Below are 17,365 nucleotides of genomic sequence, written 5' to 3'. Positions count from 1 at the left end.
TCCAGCCTTTAGGTCCATGATTGGTCAACAGTTTGTTTGGCTTTGTATATTAACTCTCTTTTCAGCTACCAGGTTCCAGATGCTAGCATGATGCTGACCAAACTTCCCTGGACAGACAACCCCACCAATGTGTCCTGGAGCTCCGCTTCCCCCAGAGCCCCTCCCCCCAGGGAAAGAGAGAGGCAGGCTGGGAGTATGGATCGACCTGTCAATGCCCATGTTCAGCAGGGAAGCAATTACAGAAGCCAGACCTTCCACCTTCTCCATCCCACAATGACCTTGGCTCCATACTCCCAGAGGGTTAAAGAATCAGGGGAGGGGATGGGATACAGAGTTCTGGTGGTGGGCATTGTGTGGAGTTGTACGCCTCTTATCCTATGGTTTTGTCAATGTTTCCTTTTGATAAATTAAAAAAAGAAAAGAAAAGAAACAACAACAAAGGCAACAAAAGGGAATAAATATTTCAAAAAAAAATTTTTTTAACTATGGGGAGGAGGGTTATGACAGAACTTTGGTGGGTGTGGTATGGAATTATATCCCTATTTCTTACAAATCACTGGTAAATCACTAAGTTTTAAAATTTTGTTCTCTTCCATCTATTTTTATTAGTGATTTAATAATGATTTACTAAATTATTAGATAACAGGGGCATAATTCTACACCATCCCCATCACTAGATTTCTGTGTCCCTATTCCCTCCATTGGAAACTGCAGTAGTTCTGAGATCACAGATACAGACAAGTTGACTGTTATATATATATTTGCCCATTTTTTTCTTTGGTCTTGCCTTCTCTTTCTAAGTCATAGCTACATCTGTTAAAACTTATGAGTGTCCTTCCTTTTTTCTTCCTTTCTCTCTGAGTCCTGATAGAATTGGAGTTTCAGAGCCCTCTGTTCATCTTCCCACTAACATTTCTGTTCATCTTCTCACTAACATTTCTTCCCACTAACATTAATTTTGGTATGGACCAAAATTCTTTTGGAGGTACAGAAGGTGGGAATTCTGGCTTCTATAATTGCTTCTCCACTGGACAGGCATTAAAAGGTCAGTCCATACCTCTAGTCAGTTTCTGTCTTTCCCTAGTGGGGTAGAACTCTGGAGAGGTAAGGTTCCAGGACATATTGGTGAAGTCATATGCCCAGGGAGTTCAGAATGTAATCACAGTAGCATCTGTGACTTGGTGGCTGTGGCTTAGTGAGCTTCTGATGAAATCATGGTTGTATTTTGTTGAGTTTTCAGGTGATTTTTTTTGTTGTTGTTGCTTTTTCTACTTTAACAGGAGAGCTCCTACTTCATAGTCATGCCTCCAGAAGTGACCAAAAAAAAATTTTTTTTTAAAGAAATAATCTACTAGAGTGGCTATAGATATGGTTATGCAGAGATTCTCAAGCCTGAGGCTCCAAAGCCCCAAGTTCAGTCTCTTGCACTACCATAAGCCAGAGCTGATCAGTGCTTTGGGGGAGGGAGGGAGGGAAAGAGAGAGAGAGAGAAAGAGAAAAACAAAGGGGGGATGGAAGGAAGGGAGGGAGGGAGGAAAGAAGAAATTAGCTTCTTATATTAAATCAGGATTTAAGACCAAATTAAATAAATCAGAATGTCATCCTTAGATATTTGTTAACTGGAAATGACACCTTTATAATTTTTACTCACTCTTGACCAAAAGCATAATTAGGTGAAAGTATTTTGTTATTTTCCTCTACTAATATCCAATTTTTTAAACCTTTTTGTGTTTAATTGAAAAAAAAATACAGCTTCACTATGTTATCTGTATTGCTTCTATTATAATTGACTGTTTTCTAATTGTTTTTGTTTGCTTGATTTTAGAGAAGCTTCCGATAATCTCGCAGTGCAGAATCTGAAGGGGTCGTTTTCTAATGCTTCAGGTATAATTACTAATTTTACTCTAATCATAGCATTGTTTGCATGTTACTTACATGTACATGTTTGTTGTCAGCACTTAGAACTGGAGCTAACTCCTTATTGCATCAGAAATAAATTTTAGGGGTTAGGTGGTGGCACACCTGCTTGAGAACATACATTACAATGCATAAGAACCCATGTTACCCACACTCCCCCCCCTTCAGGGGGAATGATTTGTAAGTGGTGAAGCAGGGCTGCAGGTGTCTTTCTCTTTATCTCCCCCTTCCCTCCTGATATATGACTGTCTCTATCAAAGAAATAAAGATAATAAACATTTGTAAATAAATATTAAAGTAGCATAATAAGTTACACAATAAGTTATACCAATGGAATTTACCTGAGCTATGAAATCCACATCCTAAACAATGACAAAATGACTGAGTTTGGTGGTATTTACAGTCCTAGTATATTCCTAATTTTTGTTTTTTTGGTTTTTTTTTCTGTTTTTTGCACTGGAGCCTGTGAGATTCCACTATTTATGGAGCGTCTCCTGGCACTGCGTATGGTGCTCCCATGTGGTACTGGGAACTTTAACCCAGGTCTTTACACATAGCTAAGTGTATGCTCTACCAGGTGAGCTATCTCCCAGCCCCATATATGCTTGTTTAGCTGTGTTAATTTCCCAAGTGCTTTAATCTTGTTCATGCTTGGTTTGCTGCATAAATTAAGTATGTATAACTTCCTTAGAAATGTTTGCCATATAGAAAAGTAAAGTATTTTAAAATCTCTGAGGAAAAGACACCTGTCAAGAAAGTCTAGAGACTGAATAATACTGTATTCACACCTTTTACTTCTTTACGTCTATCAATCTTACTGAAAGAAAGGGGTCCCAGTTCAGCCCAAGGGAAAGCATTTTGACTTTCAGCAGAATTGATCTTCCTGGCTCATTTTTTTCCTCTTTTATTATTATTGTTACTATTTTTCCTTTTTTTTTTTTTTTTGCCTCCAGGGTTATCACTGGGGCTCAGTGCTTGCACTATAAATCCATTGCTCCTGGAGGCTACTTTTCCCCTTTTTGTTGCCCTTGTTGTTTATTGTCTTTGTTGTTGTTATTATTTTCTTATTGCTGTCATTGTTGTTGGATAGGACAGAGACAAATCGAGAGAGATGGGGAAGACAGAGAGGTGGAGAGAATGATAGACACCTGCAAACCTGCTTCACTGTTTATGAAGTGACTCCCCTGCAGGTGGGGAGCCAGGGGCTCCAACTGGGATTCTTATGCCGGTCCTTGCACTTTGTGCCAAGTGTGCTTAACCCGCTGCACAACCACCCGGCCCCCTCAGGCTCATTTTTGTTACCATAGACTTCTTGCCTCAAAATAGTTTGAGGAATTGAGAGAAGTATTAGAATTTGGGACACACTGAGTTCTCTTTTCTCAGGTCCATGAGGTTTTCATATCTGTGCCATATGTACACCTCCACTCCCACCTGAGGAGGCTGGCAGGCTTGACTGAAGTATTCAAATTGTGTTGGGGTTCTCGGTGCTACCCAGTTGAGTGTAGACAGTTGCACATATAGGAGATGAGGCACAGATATAATCCAGACCTTAAACCCCTGAGTGGGTGCTACTAGTCATCTCCACCATCTCTCTCTGTTGTATGTTAGAGAAAATGATGCCAGAGAAGGTCAAAATTTGGAAACTCTTTTTTCAGGTTTGTTTGAGATCCATGGAGCAACAGTGGTTCCCATTGTAAGCGTGATAGCCCCAGAAAAGCTGTCAGCCAGTACTAGGAGGCGGTACGAAACCCAGGTAGGTACATGAGCAGTTAATTCACTTAGCTTTTTAATTCTTTTTTCCCTGTTTTTATTATCTTTAGTTATTAGAGACAGACAGAAATCAAGAGGGTAAAGGGAGAGACGAAGAGAGACAGAAACCTGCAGCACTGCTTCACAACTTGCAAAGCTTTCTCCCTGCAGATGGGGGCCAGGGGCTCAAAACCAGGTCCTTGCACATTGTAACATGTATGCTCAACCAGGCATGCCACAACCCGGTCCTTTTTTTTTCCCCCTGTTTTTTATTACAAGCACAGAGATTGAGAAAGGAGAGGGAGAGAGAAAGATAGATACCTGCAGACCTGCTTCTCTGCTTTCCAAGTGTCCCCCTTGCAGGTGGAAAGCAGGGGCTCAAATCCAGATACTCTGTGCGCTTAACTGGGTGCACCACTGTCCATCCCCAGCTTTTGAGAGAGAAAGAGAGGAAAGAGAAACAGAGCATTATTATGGCACATGCAAATTTGGGACCTCATACTTGAGAATTCATTGCACCACCTCCTGGGTCACTCCATGGCTTTTTAATATGAAGTACAAAGATGGAAAGAAAAAAAAAAAAGAATTTCCTGGAAATTGATTTCTTCCCACTTCCCTAACTTGTGGGGTCTAAAACTGTCAGCCACCTAAAATGTCTCTCGTGCCAGGAACTCTGCCCCATCTGTCCTCCTAAGAGATGTTGGCACTTTGGACATCTAGAAGCAGCTGTTACCAAAATTACTGGACTGAAACAAAAACTTTTCTGATCTGGCTATAATAGTAGATGGAGTTTATTTTAAATAACAGAGCAAAGGGGGCCAGGCGGTGGTGCACCTGGTTGAGTGCTCACATTACAGTGCACAAGGCCCTAAGTTCAGTCCCCTTGTCCCCACCTGCAAGGGGGAAGCTTCATGAGGGGTGAAGCAGGGCTGTAGGTATCTGTCTCTCTCCCTCACTATCTCCTCCTCCCCTCTCAGTTTTTCTCTGTCTCTATCCAATAATTAATAAATAAAAATGTTTTTAAAAATAACAGAGCAAAGGAGCTCTAGCACAGCAAGCACAAAGGCAGCCATGTTTCCACTGTATACATGTTCTTTTTGGTGTCTGCCATAACACAAATTCTGTGTTAAATACTGTCTAAAATATAAAAGACATCTGTCATAGTGCCAGTCCTCAAAGCCATTATAATCTGAGATGCACACACACTATATTGTTGGAGAATAGAATTGTTGTTAAAGTTCGGGGGCGCCAGCAGGCCGGGCTAGCTTTGCAGCGGTAGACAGAGACAGAGACACACGGCTGGGTTGAGAAGCTGCAGTTTAATCTTTATTCATGAAGGGGCAAATCACCACACCATGTGCCTTCCCCATCATTCTCCCTCAGCGGCTGCTGCTGGGACTCTGGACATCCTTAGCATAGGGGGCAGGGAGAAAGCGGGGCGTGAAACTAGCAAGGGCCAAACCAATTCTCTCAGAGGTCGGGGGCAAGGGGAGCAAACCAATATGAAACATACCAACAATTCCCCCTTCTGTTTTTAACTAAATGACCACAGTATCAGGGGTGTGGGGTGGACAGAAACCTATATCGTACAGGCATTTTCAAAAAAGAAACTGGCACAAACATGGAGAAACATGTAAGCGGGCAACAAGGACCAGTGTGCTGCCAAGGGAAGGCCTGAGGGGGCCATTTTTTGCCTCTGTGGGCAAAGCTTTATCAGCTAAAGAACCTTTGCTGCCTCTGGGGGCTTTTGTCTCGACGGGCATTTTTTTTTCTCTGTGGGCATTACCTAGCATGGGGGCAGGGATATGGCCTAGAGTCACAAGACAGCTGGCTGCAGTCAGTATTTGAGAAACCCAGCAGCATACAGGGAAGCTGCTAGTTTTGTGCAAAGTGTCCAAGAGTTGTACCAGTGAGTCCGATAGAAATGCGAGGCCAAAGCAGATGTCCACCGAAGAATTGTACGTCTGTCTCAATGGGGAATGTCAGCCATCGGAATTCTGCTTTTCTGTAGAGAACTTGACAGCTGCAATTCACTTACTTATGAAACAAAACTTGTAGCAGATTAGAAGTTTACCACAATTGATAGCTCTATTACAATTGGAAGTCCCTTCCAGCACGATTCCAAGGCTATTTAAAGTTTAAACAATAAAATGTGGAAAGGCAAACATGAACCATAGAAAGAAAAAAGCCTCAGGCATGAAAATTATTAGCATAACCATAGCGCAATCTAACGTTTCTAATTGAGAAGGAATTTGAGCGTTTTACATATCAACAACGTCTTTTTAACCTTTTGTTACACCCATTCAAGATGGAGACACACCCTAGGTGTGCACAGGTTGTTTTTTTTTTAGACTAACTTAGTTAAAATGTATTGATATTTAACTAATTTTTAACTCAGACTTTAAATGTAAGTTAATTTTACCTTTATGAGAACTATGTTGAAAACCTTTTTCATTTAACTCTGTCTGGTAAGAATATAGCCTTAAAGTTATATTTTTAACCTTAAAGTTAATGTTACCAAACTTTAAACACACACGTAAACATGGTCTTTAATACACAAGGAGAGAAACCTTTGTTACGAAGACATGTCATTTTAAACACGAATTTAGATCTGTACTGTCTTAGTTGTTGGGGGGGTCACCATCCGGAGGTGGCCTCCCATGCAGCTCCACTTCTAGGAATTGTAGGTTGCGATCTCTGGACAAATCTCTGCGTATCCTACCTCGTCTACCTTCAGACCCGAGCTGAGGATCTCGGCCAGGGGGCACAGTTTCTGCAGGGAGCCCGCGGTCTCCGGGGGGGTTCGGGATCTGCCCAGACTTCATAGCAGGAGGGCAGGCAGGCCAGCCGTGCAGAAGGTGTGGGCCGAGGTGCCCCGGGGTCCGAGCAGCGTGGAGGGAGCCCACGCCCAATGCCCCGTGCCACGTGGAGGAAAGCCGGCTCATGCGGACTGGCATTGGGCGGAACCACAAAGTGGTCCACAGATAAATGTTCCAGAAACAGAGAAACAGTCTCGTGAAGAAAGGACAGAGGCCTTTGGAGATCTCTTCATAAGCAGAAGAGAAGGCCATAGTGCATAGGTAGCCAAATTGTCTTCACTTATCTGAGAGATGCACAGGTCAGGTCCATGTGGGCGCTATTTGTTGTTAATATTCGGAGCTCCAGCTGGCCGGGCTAGCTTTGCGGCGGTAGACAGAGACGACCAGAGACACACGGCTGGGTTGAGAAGCTGCAGTTTAATCTTTATTCACGAAGGGGCAAATCACCACACCATGTGCTTCCCCATCATTCTCCCTCAGTGGCTGCTGCTGAGACTCTGGACATCCTTAGCATAGGGGGCGGGGAGAAAACAGGGTGTGAAACTAGCAAGGGCCAAACCAATTCTCTCAGAGGTCGGGGGTAAGGGGAGCAAACCAATATGAAACATATCAACAAGAATAAGTGATAGGAAGCTGAATATGAATGTTAATGCCTCCAGACATACAGTTGAAAGACCACTGTTTGCATGGAGAGCCAGGGGAGGCTTCATGAAGGGAGGTGTTACCTGAAGGATTTGAAGAGAGAGTAGAGATTAGCATAGTCCTAGTGGGTCAGCCAATGCTAATGACATTGATCAGCGTGCAGGTCTCACTTGGCAAGAGGGTGGGTGTTAGAAATGTAATCAGGTTGGGGGAGTCGGGCTGTAGCGCAGTGGGTTAAGCGCAGGTAGCGCTAAGCTCAAGGACCGGCGTCAGGATCCCGGTTCGAGCCCCCGGCTCCCCACCTGCAGGCAGGTCCCTTCACAGGCGGTGAAGCAGGTCTGCAGGTGTCTTTCTCTCCCCCTCTCTGTCTTCCCCTCCTCTCTCCATCTCTCTCTGTCCTGTCCAACAACAACGGCATCAATAATAACTACAACAATAAAACAACAAGGGCAACAAAAGGGAATAAATAAATAAAATAAAATAAAAAAGAAATGTAATCAGGTTGAAAGGCAAAAAGATCAGGCACCTTATTTGTGTAGGCTCTCCTAGCTGTTTTTCAGGATGCTGTGTGGATACTATACCTTTCGACTGCTTCTAACACCTACCATATTTCAGTTCCATGGTCTCATTTATCCTTTTCTCTTTTTTCCAAAATTAGCATCATACTAAAATGCCTATTTTTTGTTTTGCCTGAAGGATTATTAATGGGACTCGATGCCTGCACTGCAAATCCACTGCTCCTGGAGGCCATTTTTCCCATTTTGTTGCCTTCATTGTTGTTCTTCCTATTGTTGTTGCTGGACAGGATAGAGAAATTGAGAGAGGAGGGGGAGAGAAACAGAGACACCTGCAGACCTGTTTCACTGCCTGTGAAGTAACCTCCCTGCTGGTGGGGAGCTGGGGGCTCGAACTGGGATCCTTACACCAGTCTGTGTGCTTCGCAACATGTGTGCTTAACCCACTGCACTACTGCCTGGCCACCTAAAATGCCCATTTCTCTGAGCACTGACACGACTGCACTGAGCAGTCATTTCTGAATTGCAAAAAAGACTAGGGATGTAGCTCCATGATTTGCATGTAGGAGGCCCTGTGTTTGATCCATAGCACCAAAAACAAAATAAAAATAATTTAAACACATAACCAAAGGTGAGAGGCCAGGCAGTGGTGCACCCAGTTGAGCATACACTTTATTATGCACAAGGACTCAGGTTCAAACCCCCACTCCTCACCTGCAGTGGGGAAGCTTCACAAGTGGTGAAGGAGGTATGCATGTGTCTCTTTCTTTGTCCCTTTCTATCTTCCCCATCCCACTCAGTTTCTTTCTGTCCAAATAAGAAAAAGGAAAAATGACCACCAGGAACATTGGGTTCATTTGCAGGCACCAAGCTCAGCAATAACCCTGGTGGTAATAAAAAAAAAAAAAAATTCTTTACAAATAAGCAAAGGTGACTTATTAATAATAAATTATCAAGAAGTTGTAAATTCTTTTTTCCTCTGAGGTCTTGATAGACTAGACACTCATCCTTCTTTGAAGTGAGAGCAGATCTACAGATATATGGATCCCTTTTCAGCTTTGGTTGTTCCTCTATGATTGCTTCTTAGAATAGGAAGTAAAATGGCAAGAAAAACAGCTTGGTTGGGGCCTGCCAGTTGTGCACCTGGTAGAGTGCACACATCATTATCACACAGGAGGGCTCTTTTTTTTTTCTTTTAATTTCTTCATTGGGGGATTAATGTTTTACAGTCAACAGTAAATACAATAGTTTGTACATGCATAACATTTCCCAGTTTTCCACATGACAATACAACCCCCACTAGGTCCTCTGAGGAGGGTTCATTTTAAGTCCCTAACCTATTTCATGAGCAGTGAAGCAGGACTGCAGGTGTCTCTCTCCGTCTTCCTTTTTCTTTTTTTTTAAAAAAAGGTGAGATGGGGGAGCAGTGGAGTCATCATGCAGGCACTGAGCCCCAGCTATAACCTTGCAAAAAATAAAGGATTAAGAAAAAGATGGCTAGGTTTGACATGTTCTGAATTCTGAATTTTTTTTTCTTGCTAGGTGCAAACCCGACTTCAGGCCTCCCTTGCCAACTTACATCAGAAAAGCAGTGAAATTGAAATTTTGGCTGTAAGTCACTTTCTTTTAATATTCTTGAAGATAGCTTTTGTTCCTACAGCCAGAAGAGTTTTCAAGGTCAGGGCATTTTGGCTCAGTTTCACCGCTATTGGAATGCAAGTCAGTTATAATGTAAATTGTCAGTTGTTATTGATGTAAACTATATTCAATTTAAAGCTAAAAGAACTGGGAAGAAAATTAAGAGATTGTTCTTCTGAAAGGTGAGGGGCAGAGGGGATTCACTTTTCTGTGTTTCAGGCCTTTGCCTCACTAGATCTTAACCTAAGTGCAGGTAGCAATGTCAAAGCTTCATGGTGTCTGTAGTATGTAGAAACTGGTGAGGTCTTATTGCTGCATGTTTCACCACCTCTGCTTTATAGCAGAGTAGCATTCCAGACCCTACCACCCTATCTATGTTGTACCAGCACAAGTTGACACATAGTCACAAGTCAGTATGTGTTACCCAGAGTTCCGAGAGATGAAGTACATTTCTTTTTTATCAACAGGTGGATCTATCCAAAGAGACAATCTTACAATTCTTATCATTAGAGGTAAGCAAGGTAAACTCTTCTGAGTTGGGAGGGGAAATGACTTAGCTGTCTTATATAAATGAGATACTGGCTTCAGTCCCTAATACCACACAAAAGCAACAAAGACAAAACTGCCGGGATAGCCTGAGGGTCCTTCTCCCCAAGCTAGTGCTCTCTGGGTTGGAGAGAACTCAACTGGAGCTGATCTAGGCTGCTGTGTGGGAGAGGGATCAGGAACTCGTGCTGCACCAACTTCCGCAGGAGATACACTCTGGAACTCTCGGAGCCGGAAAGCAATTTCCAAGTGTCTTTAATCAGAAGAGCAGCTGTTTTTATACTCTCCAAGTAGGGTGGAAACAGGATGTGATATAGAGAGGGTGGAGAGAAAAGTGACTGGTGAAAATCAGGGTGTGACAAAGAAGGGATCAGGGTGTGACAAGGAGGGGGTGGAGCAGGCGAGAATCCTATCACTGAACCACCAATGCCCTGGAGTGATTTATGTAAATAGACCAAAGCTTTGGATCAGTAAATCCCTATATAGGCATATGGTTAAGCAGAAGCCAGGGGGAGGTGGCATACTATCCAACATCTCCCCCTTTCTTTTTAACTTTTTGCCATAGTATCAGGAGTGCGGGGCACCTTGTGAGGCAGGGAGACTGATAAGAGGCACACCTTTTTTGGGGTTCTACTGTCCCTCCTTGCTCAACCTCTCCGTGGAGAGAGAGACTAACAGGATTGACACACCCCTCAGGCTCAAGCCCTTCCAAGCTCAACCATATCCTCACAATTCCCCAACATCTTCCTCTTACTTAATGGCCATATATAACTGGGTCAATGTCTGTAAAAGGCTTCATCTCTGTCAGGGGAATAGCAGTGTAGGGGTGAACGGAAACCTGTTGTAAAGAAAGCAGAATGATAGTGTGTAAGTGTCTTCAAAAAGAACTAGCACAAGACAGGGAGGGATAAGTAAGAGTAGCAAGAGACAGAGTGAGCCTGATGGGTGGAGGAGTGGGGGCCTGATAAGCCGAGGGGCTAGAGGAGTGATCTGGCATTGCAAAATCCCGAGTCAGCTGGCGGTAAGTTCTATGAACTGCTACAGTCATTCTTCAAGAAGTCCAGCAGTATAAAAGGAGTGTCCAGCAAGTTCTATAGAAGCATCAGTCCAATGTCAACGGCCAGGAAATAAATGCCACACGTCTATCTTGATGGAGGAGGACGGCCACCGGAACTTTTCTTCTCTGTAGACAGTGACCTGGAACCGCCAAAACATGATGGGCGAAACAGAAGCAGGAAGAGCAGACACCGATGGTTGAGAGAAAGGCAGTAGGAAAGTCTTGTCCTTCGGAGTCTGTGAATCAGGTTCTCTAGATTGTGTCAGGTCACATCATGGGTTTCGGGGGATGGCTGTAATTGTGGGTGATGTCAGAGGTCAGGGGTCCAAGATGGATTTCTGGGGATTCTATATGAGCAGATGCTTCTTTATGCGAAGGCTTGTCATAGCTGTAGTCAATTACTTATGAAAAAACTTTGTAAAAAATTAGAAGTTTACTACAATTGATAACTCAATGATTATAACTGGTTTAGGTATCTTTATAATTTCGTGTAAAGGTCATCTTACGTGACCTCATGTAGCAGTCTTTATATAGCAAAGTTTTCATACCGAATTTAAGTTACATATATTGATTCTTAACTATTTTTACATTGGGTTTTTAAGCAAACTCAGGTTACTAGAGTTAACACATTTTAGTGACAATTTTTTTTTTTTGGTACATTTACAATATCAGATTGATGCCAAATTTGTTGTGGATTAATTTCCACAAGATAGCTTACAGGACATTTTTGGGGGCCCTCCAAAAATGTCCTGTATAGAGAATTTGTATTTTAACTTAGGAGATGATGAATCGTCACATTGAATATTTAGAGTTTTATCTTAAACACTCAGTTACTTAAATGAATTGATTTTACCTCTTCTTGTAAAAATGTAGCTTCAAAGTTACAATTTAACTGTTAAGTTAATGTTTACCAAACTTGAAACACGCATATTAAACATATAGTTTATAACACACAGGAGGAGAAAAACTTGTAAATAAGATATATCATTTCAAATGTGAATTTAGATCTACTGTCATAGTTGAACCATCTTTACTCACACAGTTTAAGACTAAACATTTCATATTGATATCAAGACTTAAAAAAGAAATCAAAAGGGGAAATGAACAATTTTTGGACTGTTTCTGGACGTCTCCAGAAACCATGGCTGCGTCCAGCCGTTTTATATAAAGTCAGTTAACTTTCAGAGTACTCTGAGCACAATGGGTCATACAAAAATTTTGGTCACTCAACTCACTCAATTTTTTTTTTTTCACTCACTCACAAAACACAACTGGCCAGTCATAGCATAAGACATTCATTCGGGGGGGGGGGGGAAGTTCTGTGAATCAGATTTTTTTTTTTTGATTCTGCCATGCTGTATTATGGATCCTGGGGTGCATCCTGTAGCCAGTCCTCTTGCAGCCAGTCTTCTTGCAGTGTTTCTTGTTCTTCAGGGATATCAGCGCCATCATGTGGGTATTGCCGGACATGGCGGGCAGGAACCCAAACAGGCTTGGAGTAATTTTGTGGAAAAATACATGCGAAACCCCTCCCCATAGTCAACAGGGGGTCAGGTCCTTTCGAGATTTTATCAAGTGGGTCTTTCCATTTGACTTTAATAGCTGGGAGGGTGGGTGGTGTTTGCCAATGAAGAATTATAGGAGGTTGGTCTGAGTTTTTGTAAATATTAAAGAGATTTAATGTAGTTAAGGCTTTTGCCAGCTGGATATTAGGGGGGTACATTTCCCCTTTTTCTTTATTTAATTGAGCCTTAAGAGTTTGATGGGCCCTCTCAACAATGCCTTGTCCCTGTGGATTATACGGAATGCCTGTAGTATGAGTAATGTTCCAGAGGGAACAAAAATCTTTAAATTGTTTGCTGGTAAAAGCAGGTCCATTATCCGTTTTAAGTTGAAGATGTAAGCCCATTACAGCAAAACAGGAGAGCATATGGCTTATAAGCTTTTTTGAGTTTTCTCCAGTCTGAGCTGTAGCCCACATAAACTTAGAGAAGGTATCAATTGAGATGAACACATATTTTTGTTTGCCAAAGTTAGGTATGTGGGTAACATCAATTTGCCAAAGAGCGTTGGCTTTTAAACCTCGAGGATTAACCCCCAGAGTCTGAATAGCAGGTGTTTTGATTAGACCTGCACAGGAGGAACATGTAGCAAGAATACGTTTTAACTGTGGCAGAAGAATATCAGGAAATCGAGCTCGAAGACCTTTAAGATTAACATGGGTTAGGGAATGAAAGTCAGCAGGATTAGAGACAGAGGCTAGGAGAATTCCTGTGGAAGCAAGGCAGTCAACTGCAGCATTCCCTTCGGACAGGGGACCAGGAAGAGGGCTGTGGGAACGTAGGTGCTGAACATACAGTGGATGGGTTCGAGAACAGAGCATAGAGGCAATTTGAATTAAAAGAGGAGAAAGTGGGTTGTCATCAATTCTTACATAAGATCGAGCAAGCCATGGAAGTAAGTTAACAGTATACACACTGTCAGAAAAAAGGTTGAAGGATTCTGGTACAGCTTTTAATGCAAGGAAAACAGCATAAAGTTCTTTGTACTGAGGGGAATTATCAGGAAGTTCAGTAAAGAGAGGTTTGGGGTATTGCTGGTCTGGATAATATATAAGGGCAGCAGCTCCCTTTTTTCCACCATCAGTGAACACTGTAGGAGCAGAGGGGATGGGATCTCGAGAGAAAAGTTTAGGTACTAGTAGAGGCAACAGAGGTAAAGAAGCTATCAAATTATTAGAGGGAAAATGATTATCTAATTGTCCTGGAAAACCCATTAAACTTATGGCAAAACGAGAATGGTGGCGTATGAGCCATTCTGTATCTGTGAGAGAAAAGGGAAGAATGATTGAATCTGGTTCCCTTCCTAAGACCTGAACTGATCTGTTTCTTCCTTGGTGAACCATAAATGCTAAGGCATCAATCTCTGTAAGGAGTCTTGGAGCTCCACCTACTGGTGTATGAAGCCATTCGAGAACGCCATGTTTCTGCCACAATGCCCCCACTACCGTGGGGGTGGAGTTAAAGATTAGAAGATTTACTGGAGAGGAGGGGGAGAATCGAACGAGGTGCATGTCCTGGAGAGCCTGGTTAACTATTTCCAGAGCCAAGGATGCTTCGGGGGTTAACATACGCTTTGAGGAGGGCTGTTTGTTTCCTTTTAACAGATCGAACAGTGGTTGCAGGCAGCTCATAGGCAGATAAAGATACTGCCTAAGCCAATTCAAATTTCCAAGAAAACTTTGTAAAGAAGCAAGAGTGAGATTAGAAGGAAAAGTAACACAAGGTTTTAAAGGACGAATCTGCGTTAGGGAAATCTCTGAGCCTAAGAAAGATATTGGAGGGATTAGCTGTATCTTCTCAGGAGCTACATTAAGTCCACTTCTCTTTAAGGCAGGGATTAGAAAATCACGTAGGGCGGAGAGATCTGTATCTAATTCTCCCCATATTAACACGTCATCCATATAATGAAAAACCTTAAGGCCCTTATGAATATATGGAAAAAGGGCAGATTTAACAACCTCTTGACAAATAGTAGGACTATTAGCCATGCCCTGGGGCAGTACCACCCATTCAAATCTATCGGCAGGGCTGGCATTATTAATAGAAGGAACAGAGAAAGCAAAACGTTTACAATCTTGTGGGTGTAAGGGAATAGAGAAAAAACAATCCTGTATATCAATAGCTATGATTGGAATTCCTGTGGGAATTGCAGAAGCAAGAGGCAAACCCCTTTGGGGGGAGCCCCAAACCTGCATGGTTTTATTAACTGCACGAAGATCTTGGAGGAGGCGCCATTTTCCTGAGCGCTTTTTAATTACAAAGACTGGAGTATTCCATGGGCTCCGAGAATGACGAATGTGTCCCAAAGATAACTGCTCTTGGACGAGTTTTTAAAAAATTTCTAGCTTCTCCCTAGGCAAAGGCCACTGTTCCACCCAGACAGGCTCATTAGAAAGCCAATCTAAGCGGGGAGTTCTGTTACGAACAGTGGCAGTTAGTATTGGGGGTGCTGGTTGGGTCTAGCAGTCTCACAGGAGTGAGTGTGGTGTCCTGCAGAGGTGTCTGAGGATATCACTACATCTAAAGATTCCAGCAAGTCTCTTCCCAATAAATTGGTGCTTATATCAGCTATTAAAGGCTGAAAGCGTCCGGTAGTCCCTTCTGGATCTTCCCACACAAGGGAATCCCGTGTGCGGAATGCCTGAGTCAATCCTCCAACACCATGTAAGCGTGGTCCTGGGAGGAGTTCCCAACTCTGGGGAACCTCTGCTTGTCTTAATATTGTCTTATCTGCTCCCGTGTCAATCAAACACTTAAAAGGAATATTACCAATCTTTACTGTCATAGTTGGGTGACCCCTTTCTAAAACAGGGGTGGTCCATAAAAATCTCAGGCTCTGAATTCGAGCTGTTCTCTTGCTCCAGCCGGTTATTTCTATGCTGGAAGTTCCCACATACCACGGGTTCCTCCTTCTGCTCACCCTCTGTTATTGTTACTTGGCGTGGTGGGTATAGCGACGGATTGGGTCCCAAGCTGGGCTTCTGTTTGTGGAAGAAGGGCACAGCACCAAGCGGGCGACCTGCTTCCTTCCCTCTTGGGGGCAGGGCTAAGGGAAGCCCCATACCTAGTTTAAATCCCTGTTTACATTTGGCAGAGGCATGCTATTCCTATGGAACCTTGACCAACAATCTCTCCTCCAGTGAAATCCTTTCTGGCATCTGGGACAAGGCATTCGTGGTCTCTGATTCCCTGTCTGGAGGCGGGGTTGCCCTGATTGGAGGTGGGGTCGCCCTGACTGGAGGCGGGGTCGCCGTCTATTTTCTGGACATTGGTTACGCCAATGCCCTTGGCGACCGCACTGAAAGCAAGCTCCTTTTTGCTTATGTAAGGTAGCTGCATAGGCCTGTAACATAGGTCCTTGAAAAGAGCTTGATCTGAGATCCTGTGTAGCTAGAATCCAAGTATCTGGGTGTTCGTTTTTAAGAGTGATACAGGCCTGTCGAAAATGCGGAAGCATTCCATCCCAGACTATGGATCGCAGAAGGAGAAAACGAGCGTCAGGATTATAAATCTTCCTTTCCAAACTCGACTGGACCCTGGCAATGAATTTAGCGAGGGATTCATCAGGTTCTTGTTGCAGGGAGAGAATGGGGGCTGAGGCTGCTCCCATGGGTGGTGTTAATCGCTCCCATGCTTTTAATGCACACAGGCGTACTTGATCAAAATACCCCGCTGGAAACTTGGCTTCCGCCTGTTGAATCCCTGTTTCTAATTGGCCTGTTCCAAACAATGCATCAAAATTACCCTCTGGCTGATTTTGAATATTTTCCCGCGATTGTTGTAAACATTCGTCGCGAAAGAATGCCTCCCATTGCAGGAAGAGGGGGCCTGGGAGCGTAGCACGAGTCACATCTATCCAATCTTGAGGGGTATTAAGGTTCTGAAGCAGGCCTTGTAAAATGGACCTGGTCCATGGGGTATGAACACCGTCATCTTTGATAGCCTGGCGTAGTTCCTTCAGGTCTGTGGCGGAATATGGATACCAGGCCTGAGGTTTTTGTCTATTGGGGGCAACATTGACCGGATATGTGTGGACTTGCTCTGATAAGTGTGTAGTGGTAGGAGGAGTCATCGAAGTGGAAGCTTCTGGACAAGTGGCCGAAGAAGTGGTTTTGGAGGCTACAGGAGAATTCGGACATGTGTCTATCAAAACAGGGGTGGGTGAAGAAGCAGCCGTGGAGGCAGCAGGAGGTTCCGGACACGTTTCTGCCAAAATGGGGGTGGCCAAAGAAGTGGCTGTGGAGTCCAAAGGAGAATTCGGACACGTGTCTGCCAAAATAGGGGCCTCAGGGCAAGATGCAGAGGAATTAGGGTGGGTCAAGATCACGACAGGCCTTTGCTTCTTCTTGTTTTTAAGGTGCTGGTTAAGTTCTATGATTACTTCCTTTATCTCTTGGACCTCAGCCTCTAGGTCCTTAAGCCTTTTGAGAGGTTGCCCTATATATCCCTTAAAAGCTGCTATGATGATCAACAGGATATAAGGTGAAGCCCCAAGAAAAATGTCCCAGATATATAAAAATTGTATACTGGAAAAAGAATGCAGGATTTGGAAAAGATTTTCCATGGTGGAGAGATCTCAGGAAAACAATAAGAAAGAAAAAAAATCACAGTGCCTTAACACAATATTGCAGATACCCAAAAGGTGTGTACTTATCTAAGATGTCTTCTTGTAAATCTGCTGCTTACGGGTCCCTGTTCAGGCGCCAGATGCCGGGATAGCCTGAGGGTACTTCTTCCCGAGCTAGTGCTCTCTGGGTTGGAGAGAACTCAACTGGAGCTGATCTAGGCTGCTGTGTGGGAGAGGGATCAGGAACTCGTGCTGCACCAACTTCCGCAGGAGATACACTCTGGAACTCTCGGAGCCGGAAAGCAATTTCCAAGTGTCTTTAATCAGAAGAGCAGCTGTTTTTATACTCTCCA

The 17,365-nt window shown here is 43.4% G+C and overlaps 1 protein-coding gene across 5 annotated transcripts in view; it reads left to right on the top strand.

Annotated features, from left to right (window-relative positions):
• EIF2AK4 (eukaryotic translation initiation factor 2 alpha kinase 4) overlaps positions 1-17,365 on the top strand; it is a 162,543-nt gene that overhangs the window by 120,900 nt on the left and 24,278 nt on the right. For all 5 annotated transcript variants that reach the window (XM_060175102.1, XM_060175103.1, XM_060175105.1 and 2 more), the window contains 4 exons: positions 1,826-1,884; positions 3,573-3,670; positions 9,185-9,253; positions 9,748-9,792. In XM_060175102.1, the coding sequence (XP_060031085.1) occupies positions 1,826-1,884; positions 3,573-3,670; positions 9,185-9,253; positions 9,748-9,792 (271 nt within the window). The remainder of the gene's footprint in view (positions 1-1,825; positions 1,885-3,572; positions 3,671-9,184; positions 9,254-9,747; positions 9,793-17,365) is intronic.

Source organism: Erinaceus europaeus, chromosome 16, assembly GCF_950295315.1.
Source record: "Erinaceus europaeus chromosome 16, mEriEur2.1, whole genome shotgun sequence".
Lineage (NCBI taxonomy): Eukaryota > Metazoa > Chordata > Mammalia > Eulipotyphla > Erinaceidae > Erinaceus > Erinaceus europaeus.
Note: the sequence above shows the minus strand (reverse complement) of the source record. Positions and strands in the feature narration are given on the sequence as shown.